This window comes from Aythya fuligula, chromosome 1 (assembly GCF_009819795.1).
Source record: "Aythya fuligula isolate bAytFul2 chromosome 1, bAytFul2.pri, whole genome shotgun sequence".
Classification (NCBI taxonomy): Eukaryota; Metazoa; Chordata; class Aves; order Anseriformes; family Anatidae; genus Aythya; species Aythya fuligula.
Window position 1 is genome coordinate 198,876,832 of NC_045559.1, and position 18,729 is coordinate 198,895,560.

An 18,729-nucleotide genomic window follows, 5' to 3' on the forward strand; every position below is an offset into this window, starting at 1 on the left:
CTGCAGTCATTGTTTATTAGAACTGGTTATAAACTATCACAGTGATGAGAGCTTTGTAAATACCTGTGCTCATGAAACCTTGGTTAAAACACCTCATGCTAGAAGGAGACCACTCATTGCAGCACAGCCACACGCATATGGATGCACAGCTCTTGGCGATGGCCGTGCTCAGGACACCCACACGTCACACACTGTACACACACACACATAGCCAGCCAGAGGTCATTTAACCGGGGCTTTACAAACATTTTCAAAGCGCTTTACAAACAATTTCATTAATAGATGACATATTTTTGCTAAAGGCACAACCAGCCCAACCAGATTTTATTACAGGTGTAAACAACACTGAGTGAATTGAAGTGTGAGCCTCATGTGTCCGCTCTTAATCCAGGGGACACCCTACAGCTCTGCTCAATTTCCCTTCAAAATTCATGAACATCTGTACTTAGGAGAGGTAGACAAACCCTACACCCATATGTGTTTAGGAGAGGTATATAAATCCTACATCCGTATGTGTTTAGGAGAGGTTCACAAACCCTACATCCATACATGCTTAGGAGAGATACACAAACCCTACATCCTTGTGTGTTTAGGAGAGGTCCTCAAACTCTACATCCTTATGTATTTAGGAGAGGTACACAAACTCTACATCTGTATGTGTTTAGGAGATATACCAACATCAGGAGGTGCTTGGAGAGGCACCCTAGGTTTCTCTCTCCCCGTGAAGGTCCACCACCACCCAGATGTGACCAGATTTACGGGTGGAGGAGGTGTTGGGAGAAAAAGTGGCAGCTTAGAGACCTGCCTTGTGGTCTGGCGAGGGCGAGGAAGGAGAGGAGGGAGAGGAAGCTGATGGCTCAGCCCAGCCTGCCCCTGGGGAGCCAGGCCTGAGCCTGGGCACCTCGGGGTGCCCGTCTCAGGCCCTGCCGCTGCCCTCCACCGGTGTGGGGACATCGGGGACCCATCCCCGGGTCACCAAGCCCGGAGGGAGGCATGGCAGGGCCGTTCGCTGCTCACAGCGGGGTCGCCGCGCATGAAGAAGGGGGAAAACTCCTGAGGCTACGCAGGGCCGAGGGGCTACGGGGTGGCTCCGGGGGGGCTCCGGAGGGCACCCAGCGGGGCTCTCCCCCCGGGCCGGGGCTGTGGCTGTGCCCGCCCCGGGAGGCTGGGAGGAGGCCGGGGCTCGGGGAGGCGCCGTCCCCTCCCCTGGGCAGTTTCTCGGCGCGGCGGTTTAAGAGCAGAGCCGCCCCCGGCCCCTCCCCGTTGGAGCCGGCCCGGGCGGCACGGCGCGGCCGGGGCCGGAGCCGGGGCCGGGGGCAGGTGGGGGGCCGGGGGGGGGGGGGGTCTCGGCCATGGCACGGTGCTGTGGTGGTGGCAGGGGGGCGGCCGGGCGGCTGCTGGCCCTGCTGCTGGCCCTGCAGCTCGGCGGGACGCGGGGCTTCGGCGACGAGGAGGAGCGGCGCTGCGACGCCATCCGCATCGCCATGTGCCAGAACCTGGGCTACAATGTCACCAAGATGCCCAACCTGGTGGGCCACGAGCTGCAGGCGGACGCCGAGCTGCAGCTCACCACCTTCACCCCCCTCATCCAGTACGGCTGCTCCAGCCAGCTCCAGGTGGGTCCCAACCCCTCAAAAAACCCCAAATCTCTTCCCCAAACCCCCTTCTCCAGAACCGGGAGCCGGGCGTTGCGCTGACATTTCCCCCATGTCCCCCGCTGCAAAGCCTGGAGGGAGCGGGCTGCAGCACAAGGCAGCGCTGTGTGGGCTTCCTAAGGGGCGAAAAAAGGGGTCCTGCCGTGCCCAGCCCGCAGGGACACCCCCACGGCAGCAGCCAGCTTGGACCCCGGGTCCCCAAATCCCTGAAGCCCCCCGGTGTGGCTACAGCCCCCCAAAATCGCCATGTTTCCAAAGCTGAGCGAGCGGCAGTGTTTTATGGCCGGTGCGAACCCGTCGGTGGCCCGATGGTGAAAGAGAAGCGCGTTCTTCCAGGAGGATCACAAACCCAAGTGATTCAGTAAATGCCTTTCCTTCTGTTTGTTTGCTAGCCGTGATATCCAGGCAGTGCCTTGAACAAAAATATGTATTTGTTTAAACCGCTTTAAAATATACTTTTTTTTTTTTTTCTTCTTTCCTAAATTGCACCCTTGAGGTTTACATCTGGCTAAATCCCACTCGCTTTATTGAAAGTGATGGGCTAAATTTGCATGGGGCTAATCTGGGGAGTGAAATGTTCAGGCTTTGGCTTCGGACCACACTTGAACTGAAAGAAGGCAGCATTTTTAGGGTTTTTTCTCCTAAGTTTTTATTGTTCTTGGTTTATTTGTTTTATACTGCTTCCTGTTTTTTAAGGCAAGGGACCAAAAATTACTGCTAAAAAGGCAAAAAGGAAAACTTGTTATGTTTTGACCTGTTGAATTTTCTCCTAACACGCTTGCGATTTCTGTTTCTCTCTTCCAGTTCTTCCTTTGTTCAGTCTATGTCCCGATGTGCACAGAGAAGATTAACATCCCTATAGGTCCCTGTGGTGGCATGTGCCTCTCTGTCAAAAGAAGATGTGAACCTGTTTTAAAAGAATTTGGATTTGCCTGGCCGGACAGCCTGAACTGCAGCAAATTCCCACCCCAGAATGATCACAACCACATGTGCATGGAGGGTCCGGGAGATGAAGAGGTTCCCCTTCATAGCAAGACATCCTTGCAGCCCGGAGAAGAGTGCCACAGCATGGGATCCAATTCCGATCAGTACATCTGGGTCAAGAGGAGCCTGAACTGTGTCCTCAAGTGTGGCTACGATGCTGGGCTCTACAGCAGGTCAGCAAAGGAATTCACAGATATCTGGATGGCCGTGTGGGCTAGTCTTTGCTTCATATCAACTGCGTTCACAGTCCTGACCTTCCTGATTGATTCATCCAGATTTTCCTACCCGGAGCGCCCAATCATATTTTTGAGCATGTGCTACAATATTTATAGCATTGCTTATATTGTGAGGCTAACTGTGGGCCGGGAAAGGATATCCTGTGATTTTGAAGAGGCAGCAGAACCTGTTCTTATCCAAGAAGGTCTTAAGAACACAGGATGTGCTATAATTTTCTTGCTGATGTACTTTTTCGGGATGGCTAGCTCCATCTGGTGGGTTATTCTGACATTGACGTGGTTTCTGGCCGCAGGACTCAAGTGGGGCCATGAGGCTATAGAAATGCACAGTTCGTATTTCCACATTGCAGCCTGGGCTATCCCTGCAGTGAAGACCATTGTCATTTTGATTATGAGACTGGTAGATGCAGACGAGCTCACTGGCCTGTGCTACGTTGGGAACCAGAACCTGGATGCGCTGACGGGCTTTGTTGTTGCTCCACTTTTTACCTACCTGGTTATTGGAACTTTATTCATTGCAGCTGGGTTAGTGGCCTTATTTAAAATCAGGTCTAATCTTCAGAAAGATGGAACTAAAACTGACAAACTAGAAAGACTGATGGTTAAAATCGGTGTCTTCTCAGTGCTGTACACCGTCCCAGCAACGTGTGTCATTGCCTGTTATTTCTATGAAATCTCCAACTGGGCCATTTTCCGCTATTCGGCAGATGATTCCAATATGGCCGTGGAGATGCTCAAAATCTTCATGTCCCTCCTGGTGGGTATCACTTCAGGTATGTGGATCTGGTCAGCCAAAACTCTGCACACGTGGCAGAAGTGCTCGAACAGACTGGTGAACTCAGGGAAAGTGAAACGGGAGAAGAGAGCAGACGGTTGGGTGAAACCTGGGAAAGGGAACGAGACTGTGGTATGAGAAAAGGACGACACCGTGATGGTCTGACTGCTCTCACCTGAAGGACTGATTGTGTATAAGCAATGCAGTGTAAATGCTGGGAGCAGAGTGGGGAGACAGTAGCAAAATTGTCTCTTGAGGAAGGAGAAAAAAGCCTTAAAGAATAAGCAAACAAAAAAATCATGCTGCAAATACAATAGCCATAAACCATGCTGCCCAAAATAGGAAAGCCCAGGGAGGCTTTAAAAGCTGTGAAATATCCAAACACATTATCTTCCTTTTTTTTTTATAAAGTAGGATGCAATATTCTGATGTCTTTAGAAGCAGTGGAACTGTAGACCACAGCTGTGGGATATTGTCTTGTGTTATATTGTCTTACAGCTGGTGGAGGAAAGGCAGTCTGGGTCCAAGTTCTGTGCTGATTTAGGGGCCAGTTACCAGAGATGGAGCACCCAGAACCACAATTAGTTGTCTTCTTTCTGAGTTCAGCATTGAGAAGGAAGTGCTCACTGAGGGTTGTGTCTCTACACTCTGGGGAATTCTGTTGCTCCCGTATGCTGCACGAGTCAGCCAAGGATCGGGTCCTCCGACAAATAATTAAGCAGACTTTCCAAGTCTGGGAATTACCCAAACTAAGAAGGATTTAGTGAGGATGACTCTTAAGTCATCTGATGGTCTAATAATAATTTTGACTCCTCTTTACTGTCTGTAACCTGGTCTGAACTGAGTGTTTCGTTCAGGAATTTGGACCTCCCTAGGTCCCTTCCAACCTGAAGTATTACATGATTCTGTCAATATTTCATATGTTTTTAAAAAAGCTTTACTCAAGGTCATTGTCAGAAGTAGAGGAATATGTGGAAGCTTGGAAACTGTGCGTGCTGTTATGCATCACTTAGCATTGTCCGCCTGCCTCTGCTCCCGTTCCTTCAGGTGCTCCTGCGATTTCAGCTGACTACTTTATTCTGCTGCGTCTAATAGCTTTAAATAAAGTCTTACGTTGTAGTGCTCCTTCCTACAGGAAAGAGAAAAATGAGTTGAGGGTCTCTTCAGAACAATGTCAGTTTTCTCCAAGTAAACTTATCTGGCTCTCTGGAGACCCATTGCATGAAGCAATTAAGTCTTAATATATTTCATTCGGTGCGATGGTATCTCTGCAGACGCCAGTCTGGGAGAAGCAAAATGTTGAGTTCCTTGGCAACCTCATGTTCACACAGCTCAGTTGTATAATTATGTGTGTCAGTTACAATTAAAAGAGCATTCTCAGTCCATGACATCGCAGTACAGCTGACTGCCTTAGAACGAGGCTCCAGTTGCTCACTGACAGCTATGGAGAAACTCTTTTTTTTTTTCCTTAACATATCGATGCATACAGGATGCGAGCAGGCATTCACTCCTCAGGAATTATAGAAACATTGTCAACTTTCTAAAGGGATCCAAGGAGAAGAGGTCCAACTTCTTGATGAATAATGTTGTTTCACAGCAGCTTTCAAGTTGTCTCAGTCTTTTAAATGTGGAGGCAATGGCTTGTGCTTGTGGGGAGCTTGAGCCTTGTGTCTGGGCTGGTTTGACTGTTAAGAAAAGTGATGCAAACAGTGACAGCCCGCAAGTACTGAAGAGAACACTGGTTTGATGTGCTGTCCCTTTGAAGGACCTTCAGTTTTATCTGTGTACCCTAAATTTTTGCTTCATTTGTGTGGAACCAGCTCAGCTGCTGAGCGTCCCCCCAGTACCCTGACTCCCGTGACTTTTGAGGGCAGCTGAGAACATGCACTGCTTTAGTATAGTCCTCACTTTTCCTACAGGTGCCCCATGTGCTTCCCAAACCACAATTCATTCCAGCTCTGGCCGTGAGCACTAATCTGTCCCAGAAGTGTGAATTGTTTCAATGTCAATGTTGAAACATGTGCTAGAGCATATTTTAAAAAACAAACAATCAACCAAACAAACCCTAATTGCAGTCTTTGTGGTCAGGCTCCCTCTCTAGCAGAACAAGTGACAACTTGACACATTCTGCTCAATGCACAACCATTGTCTTGGCCAGCGCTGCATACCAGCTGAGCCTTTTGATCCTCTCTATAAAGTCTCTCACCATTAGTGTTGTGTTTGGATCTGGCTATTCCTCTGTGGACGAGGAGTTCTGCAATACGAAATCTTCAGATGGCTCAGACTCTCCGTGATGTGATCTGTCGGCTGACCCAGCAAGGGATGTACAACCAGCAGCTGTATTTTGACTTGCAAGGGGTGAGGACACAGTATGAGCCCTGTCTTGTAACCTAGCCTTGGCCTGTGCCAAGGTGTCACGTTCATTCAAGTGTCCTTCAGTCTGAAGCGCCTTGGATACTTTCCTGGCTGATACAACTCCTGCTTGACCTGACTGATTCAACAAACAGCTTTTTTAACTGTGTTGTGTACACAGAAGTGAATGTTAAGTAGCACTCCTCTTACCAGATCCTTGCATCTCTGACTGCGGCGCTGTGGACTGTGACAGACGGATGTCCCTGGTGATTCGAGACACTGGAAATGAGTTTGTTGAGGACAGCACTGTGTAGCCCTGTGGCAGTTGAGGACCTGTAAAGTGTGAGGCACTCAAATGCCATGGGTAGGAGGTGGGGTGGGGAGAGACACCAGTAGCTGTTCCTGAAGGAGCATCTTCCCCAAGCTCTCAGGGGCACTGTGCCAGCTCTTGCAGTGACAAAACCGTTCTGTGAATGTACCCATCCATCTGCATTCACCTTTCTCTGCTCTGGGGATGTCTGAAGGGGAAGTCACAGCAGACAGCCCAAAACCCAGCAGTCACGGAGAGTGGGTATCTGCAACTCGTCCATTCTCTCATTTCAGCATTGTTATGAATTTAAAGCCAAAAAATGTGTGACTAATCCTCTCTCGGAAGTGTAGTTGCTGTGGTTATACAACGAGAAACCTTTCGGCGGTTACCTTCCTGGCATGGGCCCTGCTCCCTCCAGCTCTGTCTGCCCGTCTCTCCCACCCCAGCGTGTGGCTTTTTCACAGCACGTTTCTGAAGCATCTCTCAGAGAGGTACAAGCCTGGCTCCTGCATTGAACAGACAGGTTAGCTCCTTTCTCTGAGCTTCTAAGGAAATAGACACTGATTATTTTGGGGTGTATAGAAAATATATCTGCTCTGATGTATGTACTGTAAATTTCTAATTTATCACTGTAAAAAAACAAAACAAAACAAAAACAAACAAAAAACCTTTGCTATTTAATTTTTATATCAAAATAAAATTTTAACCTCTGTGGATAACTAAGGTATTCCTGGCAGCCCTCATGTTTTTGTTGAGTTTGTTTCCTGGATTGGCTATGCTGCTGTTGCATGTTCTTTTTTCCCCTGACAGAAGAAGGACGCGTGGTCCAAATGGGTTAAAACAGCTCAGTTTGGATCTCATGTGGGTTGCAAAAGCACCTCTGCCAACTGGAAACAGCTGAGAACAAAACATCACTGGGCAAGAGTGAAAGTACGTATGTGTTTCAGTGCTTGCACATGGGGTGGAAAGAAACTCTTTGAAAAGCAGCGTGTAGGTCCATGAGCCTGTGGAAGAGCCAGGAGGCTCCTGTGTGCTTGTGCTTGTCCCTGTGTGCCACCAGAACCAAATGGAAGCAAAGACACAACTGTCCACTGCTGCTGTAGCAGTGCTCCTGGGGAAAGCAGGGCTCTGTGTAAGGTTCCTCTCTACTCCATGTAGTATGGAGTAAGGGCATCCAGAGAAGCACGGAGCATCCAGATGTTGGGTGTGTGGTGGGAAGGGCAGCACAGCCACGTGCCTGTTGAGGGTACAACATCTGTTAGTGGTTTGGGAAAGGGCAAGTGCTCACAATGTGCTCACTCAAAAAGGCTATTTTTAGCCCTTCAGAGAACAGATTCAACCTGTTATCTACATTTTTTTAATTTTTTTTTAAAGGCTTTTTAATGCCCTGCTTATTTTTTATTCCTTTTTATCATTTCTGTTCACCAGTTAGGTGAGAGCTCCTTCTTTTTGTGTACGCCCTTCACCACTTTGACGCCAATTATGCAGCTTGTAATATTAGTCACCATCTTAACCCACTTAATCATCTACATCACAAAATGTTCTGTATGCAGGATTACTTAATTAGCATAATGCTATTCTAATAAGAAACTAAATCAGACTACAGTGGATAATAGTGAGGATGTGCTATAAAGAAGACAGTAGGAATTATCACCTGTGTATCTATAGCTAATCAAGTTTTGAAGAGCAGCATCTAAAACTGATAATTAGAGTGATTTCCTCATGCCTTTGGCACCTCATCGCTGTTATGTTCTTAGCTGGTGATTAATGAGATCTCTGGCTTGAAACTTATAATTAGGAGTCTTTAATATAGCTACAGTTAAACATAACAAACATAGAAGTGTTTCTGGGGAAGGGAGAGAAATATGCCTCCTCTTGCAGCTGTAAGCACCAACAAAGTACCTCAGATATAATGTTCAAGGTGGTGTTGGCTGCTCCAGGTCCCTCTGATGGCCTCTTGCCCCACACATCCCCCCAAACCAGGCATCTCAGAGCGTCACCAGTCAGGTGGCAGTGCTGTAGTTGCCTCAGCCTGGGGACAACCTCCACAAACCACCATGAAGATGAATCAGCCTAGGTTTGCCTGCAGAGGGGTGTATTTGGCTGTCCGCAAACCTCACAAAAGAGTAGCCTTTATCAGGAAATTTTGTGGTTGTTTTGCTATTTGGGTTTCCGTTTTTTGTATGTTTGATTTTCTCTTGTTTTCTTAAAGCCCTCTTTAAAGAGTAAATGTTGAGGAGTTTGTAGTGAAGGAGACCAGAGTTCTGCAGCCAGAAGTCAGAACCTCTGTTAATATAAAAATGCGGTAATGTGAAATGCATCACAAGACGCTGGCTTCAGCAGGGAGGTCTCCACCACACCCCATCCTTCCTCAGCCACTCATTCATAGAATCAGAATGATCAAGGCTGGGAAAGGCCTTTCAGAGCATCAAGTTCCTGTAACTGCATCTTATTTCATCTCCTCCTTAATTTTGCCATACAACTACTCGCAGTGCTGAGCTGCAGAGCACATCAGCAAAAAAGATCAGGGTTAAAAATAACCACCAGAGTTTTCTGTTTGTTTTATGCAGAAGGTTATTTTTAACTCAGATCATGTTGGTGACCTGGTTCATGTAGCAGCCCCATAAAGGGCCAAACTGACATAAATGAGGCAGGATGAACTGCCTGGCTTGTGTAGCCGTGTCTCCTGCAGGCAGCATCCTGCAGAGCTGCTCCCTGAGTGCTCCCTGTTCTCCCTGTGAGGAGCTGCAAACCCTTCAGTGAGGCTGCTGGTAACTCCTGAAGTTTGGTGCTTCAGCTGGGGTGATCGAGTCTAGCTTTGAGCTGTATGCCCATAGGTGAGAGCCCTGCTGCACAGCCATACAGCAGCTGTGGCTCTGGTGCATGGTAGCTCATTTGTTTTGGCATGCTTGGGCTAGTTGGACTCCTCATCAGGGGTTTGCATCCCCTGTCTCAGCCTTAGAGGGCTCAAACAAATATCTATATACATGTAGGTTGAATAAAAAGCAGGACATCTTTTCCTGCTTGCAAAGCCAGTGCTGGCTGGGAGAGTGACAAGACTGGCTCTGCCTCGTGCCACACTCCCATTGCACTTCTCCGATAAAATCAGGTAAGAGGCTCTTTGCCAATCCGGCTGATGTGCCACAGATCCTGGGTCTTCATTGCCTCCTGTGGCTGGGAGAGGATTTCTGGCACCCTGGCAAACTCCAGCTGTTTTAACAGCTTTGTGCTGTTGATAGGCAGATGTTTTATTTTCTGTGCTGCCAAGAGCCCACCAAGCAGGCACCACAGGGCTGGAAGAGCACAGAGGTGGCTCAGAGGGCAGTGGCAGCAATTGAGGGCTCACATGATAAGGGATCATGGATAAATTGTTGTTTTCCTAGGTCATTTTTGGAGAGTGGGGACCTTCCCTCTGCCAGACATTGAGTACAACATCAGAGAAAACAGGTTAAATCCCAAACACAAACATTGCAGCACCACAAATTTTACTGTAATTTGTAACTTTTGATTTTGGCCCTTGCTGCAAATGCTTGCAAAAAAAAAAAAAAAAAAAAAAAAAAAAAGAGCAGATTAATTAGCTATGCTTCAGAGGAAGACTTAGCTTTAGTTTTGTCATTTTTTAATCAGTGGTTTAAAATATTTAAAGACAATTTCCCATGACTTGTCAATACAGCTTTCATTTTTTTATTTCCATCAGCACTTAGCTGGCTTCCTGACTGTTTCTCTCATTTCCTGAGCTTATTCTGAGGAAGGGAAAAACATCCTTCCTGAAAAAAAAATAAATGCAAATAATCTGAGAATCTGCCTCTAAAGTGTTAAGCTTTTAAAAAGTGTTATATAGAGAACCAGCCTGACATTAAGCATTTTAGACTGATGGGTCGGACTTGAGGGTAGTGCTGGACAAAAAAATGAATATGAGCCAGCAATGCGTGCTTGCAGCCCAGAAAGCCAACCGTACACTTGGCCCCCTCTGCTCTGCTCTGTGAGACCCCACCTGGAGCTCTGTGTTCAGCTCTGGGGCCCCCAGTACAAGAAGGATATGGAAGTATTAGAGCGAGTCCAGAGGAGAACCACAAGGATCACCTCTCCTGTGAAGACAGGCTGAGGGAGTTGGGGTTGTTCAGCCTGGAGAAGAGAAGGCCCCAGGGAGACCTTACAGCAGCCTGCCAGTACCTAAAGGGGGCTACAGGAAAGCTGGGGAGGGACTCTTCGTCAGGGGGTGCAGTGATAGGACAAGGGGGTTGGAAATGGATGATCTTTAAGGTCCTTTCCAACCCCGACCATTCTGCGAGACTATGGTAACAGCAGAAGTATTTTCTTCCATAACTGAAGCAATTCACGCAGAGATGCTTTTAGTCAAACACTTCAGAAGGGATTATAACTGCAGTTCCACGGAAAGGCAGGAACTTCAGGGCTCGATTACATCTATTTATTTATTTATCTCTTTATACATGCACTCGGGTGCCTTGTGCTTGCAGCAAGCAGCGGGTGACACCTAGTGGCAGCTGCCCCTCGTCCCGGCCCCACCTCTGTGCTGCACTGCCCAGGGCCTTTTGGTATCATCCTCTTCTTGCTCAGCTCTGGGCTCAGGGCAACCCCCAGCAGGTTGCTAATGTAGCTCTCAGAGGGGGAAAAAAAAACGACCTGAGGGCCAAAGGGACATCTTTCCCTTGGCTGCAGCAGGGGAAGCTGCTGCAAACAGAAGCCAGCATCACATATATCTGAAAAGTTCACACAAAAAAACTTAACGCAGTGTCCTCCTGGACCTCACACTTGTTATGTTCTAAAGGAAAGGGCCCAGGGAAGCACAGTGGCAAGGAGGGCCTCCAGCCTGAGGTAGCCTTTAGTCTTTCAGCTGCCATTTGGCAGTGGTGGGAAGAAGTATTGGGCCTCAGGCTGCGAGCAGAAAGCGTTTGCAGAGTCACGCGCTAGAGAACCACAGTAAAACCATAGCATCTTTTTCAAAGGTAGGGGGTGTGGGAGAGGCCTGGAAATGGAAAGATCGAATCTCAGAGGAGGAGGGAATATATATATAATGCTAAAAATCAGCTACAGAGGCCCCAGTGTATGAAAGGATGGCAAATAAAATACCATTCCGCTCACGGAACAATTACGTTTCTACAGCTGTGGCCTGAGCAAAGCCAAAAGAAGTAAAGAGCCTTCCCTGGAGAACAGTTTTATAACTGGAACAGGGGAAGGGGCAGGTCTCATCCTGACATGCCAGTAATTCATCCTGTAAGCACTGACAAAGACAGCCCTCAGCGTGGCATATGATGTTCTGGGGCTTGCTGCTGCAAGACCTCGAGGTCTTTCACATAATGCCTGGGAGCAGACTTTGTGTCTGCTGGAGCCTGTGTGTCTGCCATCTCCGGGATGCAGCACATGGCTTCATTCCTTCTCTGCCCTCAGGACATGGGGTATTTTTTCCTTTCTGGCTGTGAAAAGTCAGGTCTGACAGATGTGGCCACCGGCCCAGTCCTCTTCAATGCGTGGCCTTTCCAGGCCGATGAGGGAGCTTCTCACCCTGCACTTCCATCAGGGGTCAGGGGTCTGTGGTCCCTGTCCCAAACCTGCTACCGAGCTGCTGTCTCCAGTCACACAGGAAGTCCTGGCTGAGGTGGACTGGCAGAGGGCAGGATCCAAGATCTTCCAGGGTTGTTGGGATAGGGGTGGTGACTTCGGTGCTGGGGTGTGCGGGGAAGGTGGTGTGTGGGTGTGTGAGGACACCCACACCTCCCATCTGTGCTAAAGCAACTGAAGAAGAAGCACAAGGTTTTGAAATGCTGTTGGTGGAGTAGCACAGGTGTGAGAGCCTCCCCTACAATCCCAGAAGAATCCAGCTAACATCCCAGTGGCAAAAGAAAGATCAAGAGGTCTTAGGCCCAAAGAGGCCCATAGCGTGGGCTAGTCAGTAGACAAATCTCTGTGTGAAGAGATTCAGAGCAGAACTAAAACCTGTCTTTTCTCATCTCATTCCCCTCTCTGTGCATTGACTCATCACCACTCATTTAAGGAAAGCAAGTGATTTCCTCCATGGGGAAATGGGAGGTATCTGTCTTATTCAAAAAGCAAAAGATTTTTCAATAACTGCAGCCATTTCACAATTCATGCCTATTCACATCTGATACCTGTAGCTCTATTTTAGTCATGGCTTTAATATGCTCTAGTCATGTCCTCAGATTAACTCTAATTTTGCATTCAAACTGCATGCAATCCAGCATTTCAACTCAATTTCATGTTGATTTGGAGGAATTTTTCAGCTTCAAGACACTGTCCCAGGTTCCTGCTTGATATTTAAAACTGCCTAACATATGCAGCGGGTGAGGGAAAGTGTTTTTGGCTGTGACTAGAATGTAATGTTATATCCATGGAGGCAATGACCATTTGTCTAGTGAATAAACAGAAAAAATAATTACTATCTGTCGTGGCTGGATTCAGTAACCACTGACTTGGCCATACAGATTGGTTAAGGTCATGTCACCTTATAAATTAAATTCCCCAAGAGCTTGGCCTGGTTCTGGAAACTCTACCCGCAGTGTGGCAGGGCTCTGTCATCCAGTTATTGTTTGTGCTGGAATAGAAAGAGTTCAGTTCAGTGGGCATCTCATAAAAATAAGGAAGAATGAAGGAAAGAAGGAAAGAGAAAACCAAAAAGACCTTTTTAAGAAGTACCAAACTCTCAGGAACCAGGACTAATGGAAAAACAATTAGAAGGGATGATAGCAAAAATGTGTGGCAAGACAATCCACATCCTATTTCTTTTTAAAATGATAACATGCGAGGACAGGGATGTTCATTTCTGTCATTAAAAAAGTTTTGTTTTTGTTTTTGTTTTAAATCACTCTACATAATGTAAGCATAACTTTAGTTAGATCAACTATCTCATCAATTTCATTGAACAACTTTAATGAATCAATAGGAAGAAATGGATTTATCTTCAAAAACATTGATTTCTGACTCTTGATTCAAGGTATTTCTACCTAAACTTTGTGGGAATAAATACCAGCTGATTGATTACTGCCCAAATATTGACTCTGATCTGGAGTGTTTGCTCAGTGACCAGCCTCAGAGCACTCTGAATTCATGAGGGTATTGTTTACTCCCTGGGTGGATGTCAGGCTGGTGAGCAGGAGGAAGGCTTCAGTAAATCATTTGTGACATTAACCTTGCAGAAACAAATTCCCATGAATGTTTGTGTTAGTTCTGCTGCCAGTGCTTGTGCAAACATTAAAGAACAGAACTCACACCGTTATCTCCCTGTGACTAGTTTTGCAAACAAAAGATTCTCGTAGGCATTTCCAGGCAAAGTCAATGGGACAGGCATGGAAGAAGCAAAATGCACTTCCTTTATTCCAACAACCATTAGCTTGTCATTAGCAAATACACAGAAAACTTCAGTAACACATTTTTGGTTTTCAGAAGAAATGAAAAAAAAAAAAAAAAGAAAAAAAAAGAAAAAGAACGCATGCACTGGATTAAGCAATTAAATAACATTTTATTTTTGCAAATAAGCAGAATTTTCTAAATATTCCAAGTGTCCAGAATTTGTCAACTGTACTTTTCTGTATGTGTTTCTTTTAGTGTAATCTCTATCTATGTTATGAATTTTCCCCTACAATTATTGTTTACGATAGCAACTAACTGATGTGATTCCAGTGGTATAGGTCAGACCCTCTTGATCTACCATAAGAAATGGCTGGATATGGAAACCTCTGTTTCTGAGGACAGACACAGTAAACTGGTAAGCAGCATATACAGATTACATATACACACACATACATTTTTTTTTTTTTTAATTAAAAAGTTCTCCTAATCATAACCTTGTGTAGCCTGTCCATAATTCCTTCAAAAACAGCTTCAGCAAAACCTCTGAGTGTAAAACCTAGATGAATGTTAGTCTGCCAAGGCAGGGATCTGCTTGCATCTGTACTACTGGGAGATGTGGCTACTCAGCTGAGCAATCCTGAGATCTGACAGCATGTGGGGACATCATATCAACACCATGATGGACTGGCTGAGACCTAAAATCCTACCAACGTCCTACTGATCTCAGGTACAAAGCTGGGCTCTAAATGTATTTTGTTTCTAAACAGAAAGTTTTTTCTAACAGTGGGTCCTGAAAACTCACTTTCAGACCTTGAGGGCCAGATGAGCTATTCCCAGACTCAGGTGTGTTATCCACTTTAGATTTAATAGAGACCAGACATGGAGCTTTGGTGTGTGATGGGAGTGGGCTGGTCAGTCCCATGCGATGCTGAGAAGGTGCCTGGGGGCCAAGGATATTCCTGCTGCAGCAGTGTTGCCCTCTGTCCATGCTCCCAAGTGGTCATGCCAAGCACAGCCCATGCATAGGTATATCACCCAGGGTTTCTGCCTGCTGAGCCACCTACCCATGGATGGAGAAGGGTGTCCCAAGGCACCAAAAGCCAAAAGAAAAGCTTTCCAGCCTGGGTTGCCCAGCTTCAGTACCATACATGATTAAATAACAGTCTACTCAGTCTGGGATGGGCCTTCCCACCTAACTTCTCAGAGCCAGGGAAAGCTTTATTCCTCTATAAGCCACAAATATCAGGCCCTTCCAGTGAGAGGAAAAAAATGTCTCTGTCCTCAAGAGAGACCTCTGTGGACTGCCACAAGCACACATTAATGAAGCACCACACTTTCCTGACAGCCCCAGTAACTTTTGCCACATGTTAAGCCCTTCAGCAAGGGGCTGGCTCAGTGATTTCAGGGGTCCTTTTTCTATGAAGATAAATTAAAATCCTGCCTTTGACAAATGAATAGGAAAACTTCCCTGGGGTGTTTTAGCAGGTGGTTCTTCCCACATCACAAAACTCAAAGTCCCTTAGAAACACATTATTTTTACTCAGCAGAAAGGAGAAAACATCCAACCGAAATGTGAGAACCCAGCATGTGTGCTCAGAGACCACACTGACCACTAACCCACTGCTCATTGATCCAGGCAGCGGCAGTGAGAGGGAAGGAAGTGGAGTTTTTCCTCCTGGGAATGCCAGTTTGGAGAAAACACACCCTCTGAATCTACATTCACCATTGGGCAGCAGAATCAGGGCTGCCCAAACCACCATCACGCCAGGCGGGACTCCTGCTGAAGTCAGGTCTTCAGGTCTGACAGGGGGAGAAACCTCCCAGTTATGACTTGGAAATTAAATTTCCTGGTGGTGAACACCAAAATTCTTTCCTATTCCCAAGTCAATCTTCTTTCCACCTTCTTGGTAGGGAGCATGCTCACCAAATCAAAGTTCAGTAGGTGTGAAATCAAGAGGAGCTGCTTGTATCTGAGCAGCAGCTTTTTCTTGGTGGCCACAGGCTGGCATGGTCCCACCTGTACCTTCCACTGTGCCCATGGAGCAAGCTGAGGAAAATCACCTGTTGTCAGCAGAAACCTGCATCAGGTCTTGCAACTTTGAAGGGGTCATTCTTGATCTGTTTGTCCTTACACTGACCTGACCCAGGAATGAAGAATAACCAACAAATTTAGCTGCTTGTTTAGCTGTGTGTAAGCAGTGTTGTCACACAGGCAGACACGGAGCTACCTTCTCCCATCTTTTCTATGGAGGGAACCAAGAGGTGCATTTCTCCAAGTTGTGGGGTGCTCAGACTTTTATTACATGCAGTCAGTGCTCAGTTTGATGGACTGTGCAGAAAGCTGGATCCTCAGAAGACATTGGAGAGGAGATTTCTTTTCTCCCTGTATCTTTTCTCCCTGTATTAGCACTATTCTCTGTAAAACAAACAAACAAACAAACAAACAAACAAACAAAAACCACTGAAGAGGTTGACCCTCAGGAGTGAAAGGACAGCCTTATCCCAAGCCACAAGTCTGGCCATTCGGAAGGAGGAAAGAATTTGTCAAAGCAAAGTATGAATGCCTGGAATTTCACCTGGTTTCAGCTCATGCTCATGGTTTCAGAGCATGTGAGTGGAGTCTACAAGTAGAAAACAGCTACTCTGAGATGTCACCAAGTCTGCCTCTTTGCTTTCTCCTTTCTGTTTGATGGCATTCAGCTCCAGACACCCTTTGGGACCTTGTTCTCTTGACATTTTAAAGTGACAAATGCAAAATACTAATTAGAAGTAAGAATATTTTGATGTAAATTCTAGTATGTAAAGTGCACTTTTAAGTCTTAAAAGTGATCACAAAGATCTTCAAGGGAAGGTTTTATTCTTCCATACACAGCTAAAAGAAAATTACATTTGAAAAACAGGAATTTCTGGCATCTCTTGATCCAGAACAGATATGGTGCTAAGGAATGGTTTCCTCCTAGTGCAAGTCTGCAAGTCTAAGGACTGAACCCGTTGGAGACTGGTGCTGCTAACACACTGCCCAGGCCCACCAAAGGTCACCTGGTCAGACAAAGCACAACGCATGCCTGACTCTAAAACCAGAATACACTGGGACCAATGATAGCTGACAACTGTTTGTCTACTGTTCCATTGCAGTGGCATAAATGCAGACTTTGTCTAGCTCCAGGCAAATAAAGCAGCTTTGTAAAGGGGTCTGTCATGTCAGCTGCACGTGGTGTATTTCAGCATGCTGCCACTCTCACAACCAGCTTACTTTATTTGCATTTTGCTCTCAGTGGTGCAGTAGTGTGAATTATGCCTCCTTGCTGCTCTCTCACACTTTCTGAGGAGCTTCTCCAGCTCCTTTCCCCCAGATGGTGACCTACAGGGCTGCATGAAGGTTTGGGCTGATCCCACGTCACAGATTGTTCAAGACTGTGACAGTCTGGGACATGAAGACTTTCATAAACCACCACAACTGGGATTTCCAAAGCCATCAGTCACTTCTGAAGGTGGAAACTCAGGTGTTGCTCTTTGATGCTGAGGATCTGCTGGGGTTGCTCATCTCCAGCTAACTCATGACTCTCAAATTTTATACTGGTCCCAATTTTGCCACCCTCCTCCTTCCTATGCCTACTCAGGCTTTGTAAATGTTTCACCACATTAACTCAAATTCTGCCACATATTTACAAAGGTTTGTGACCTTCAGCTGTAGTCAATCATTCCCTATGGTCTAATTTGTCCTTTTCCCCCTGCAGCTCCTTCATCACACTGCCATTGCCTGTAAATGATTTACCCAGGGCTCATAGAACACTGACTGTATCCTGCACAGCTCGCAGTCCTGCTCTTTTTTCGGACTCCCCAGATTTTCTGGTGTCCCATTCAGATCTCCTTGTCCTCTGTTACGTCAGCATTTGTTCCTCATCTTCAGTACAGCAGGTTCTTTGATTAATTAGAAATGCTCTGGACATGAACTGTGCTGCGTGGAAGTGGAAAGTGGGTGGTAGATCATGTGGACAGGGGAGTGTAGAACACCGGTGTTGATTTCTGGGGATGTACCCCATTTATGCACACATTTGCACATATACATGTATATGTGTTTATATATCTGATCACAATATTTGTATGCATTATTAGTACCTGGATGTATTTTGCATATGAAGTTCAGTGTCGGCAACCGGGGGGACACTTATCTCTATCTTACATCCACTGGGTAAGCTGATCAGAACATTTTGTAAGTGCCCAAATAATCTTTAATCTTTAATAAATCTTTTAATCTGTAGTAAATACAATCTTTGTATTTCAAATAGAAACACAGTAAGACAGTTAACACACTGGAAAGGAGCACAGCTAGCTCTGGAAAGAACGTCCTTTCTCCAAACACTGCTCTCACAGACACCATCACTGGGGCATGGGCAGGCTCTCCACAGCACCTGCACCTAAAGCTGGGGTTTGGACCTTAGTCTGGACACCTGTGAACTACAAGTTAGATGTTACATCTCTCAGCATTGCTGCATCTCAGTCTCTTCTTAGTTTTTTCCTGGTTTTTGAATGCTTGGATGAGGTTGCCGGCAGGAATTTCTACTACTGCCCCCTCCAGACGAGTTTTGAATATAACAAAATTGTGTTTTAGAATGCTAATGAAGAGCAGCAGCCCATCTTATTGCTGGTAAAATGAATATAACAGAGATAAGCCTTTAGAAAACAATCCATCCACCAGGATAAGCAAATGAATTATTTGCCTGATGCAAACCTAGCAAACACTGATGCATTTATTGACCATATCTGCTAAACCTTGGACTTAGTCGCGTCAGGAGTGCTGTCACAGCAGTCATTGCCCAGAAAAACAGCAGGTGGACCTTGGGGACTTGAGGCACCCTAACGCAGGAACTAGGAGCCAGGCAAGATGCCCCAAGGAAGCCTGCTTGCTTAGACAGTCTGAGCACCAAATTTTTGCCCCTTTATAGGTGTGATGAAGGGCATGGGGTCTTGTGTACAGGAAGACAGGAGTGGCTTTCACCATATGGCTAAGACGGGGAAATGGAATTCCTCAGAAGGAAATCCCACAGGAAGCTGCAGAGCAAAATGTTCCATAAATACATGAAGATACTT

The 18,729-nt window shown here is 46.3% G+C and overlaps 1 protein-coding gene across 1 annotated transcript; it reads left to right on the forward strand.

The window, feature by feature from the left end:
- The first annotated feature begins 1,352 nt into the window (after window positions 1-1,352).
- Window positions 1,353-6,979, forward strand: FZD4 (frizzled class receptor 4). Its single transcript, XM_032207576.1, has 2 exons — window positions 1,353-1,616; window positions 2,460-6,979. The coding sequence occupies exons 1-2, from the start codon at window positions 1,353-1,355 to the stop codon at window positions 3,786-3,788; spliced, it is 1,593 nt and encodes a 530-aa protein (XP_032063467.1). The 3' UTR covers window positions 3,789-6,979.
- Window positions 6,980-18,729: the final 11,750 nt, after the last annotated feature.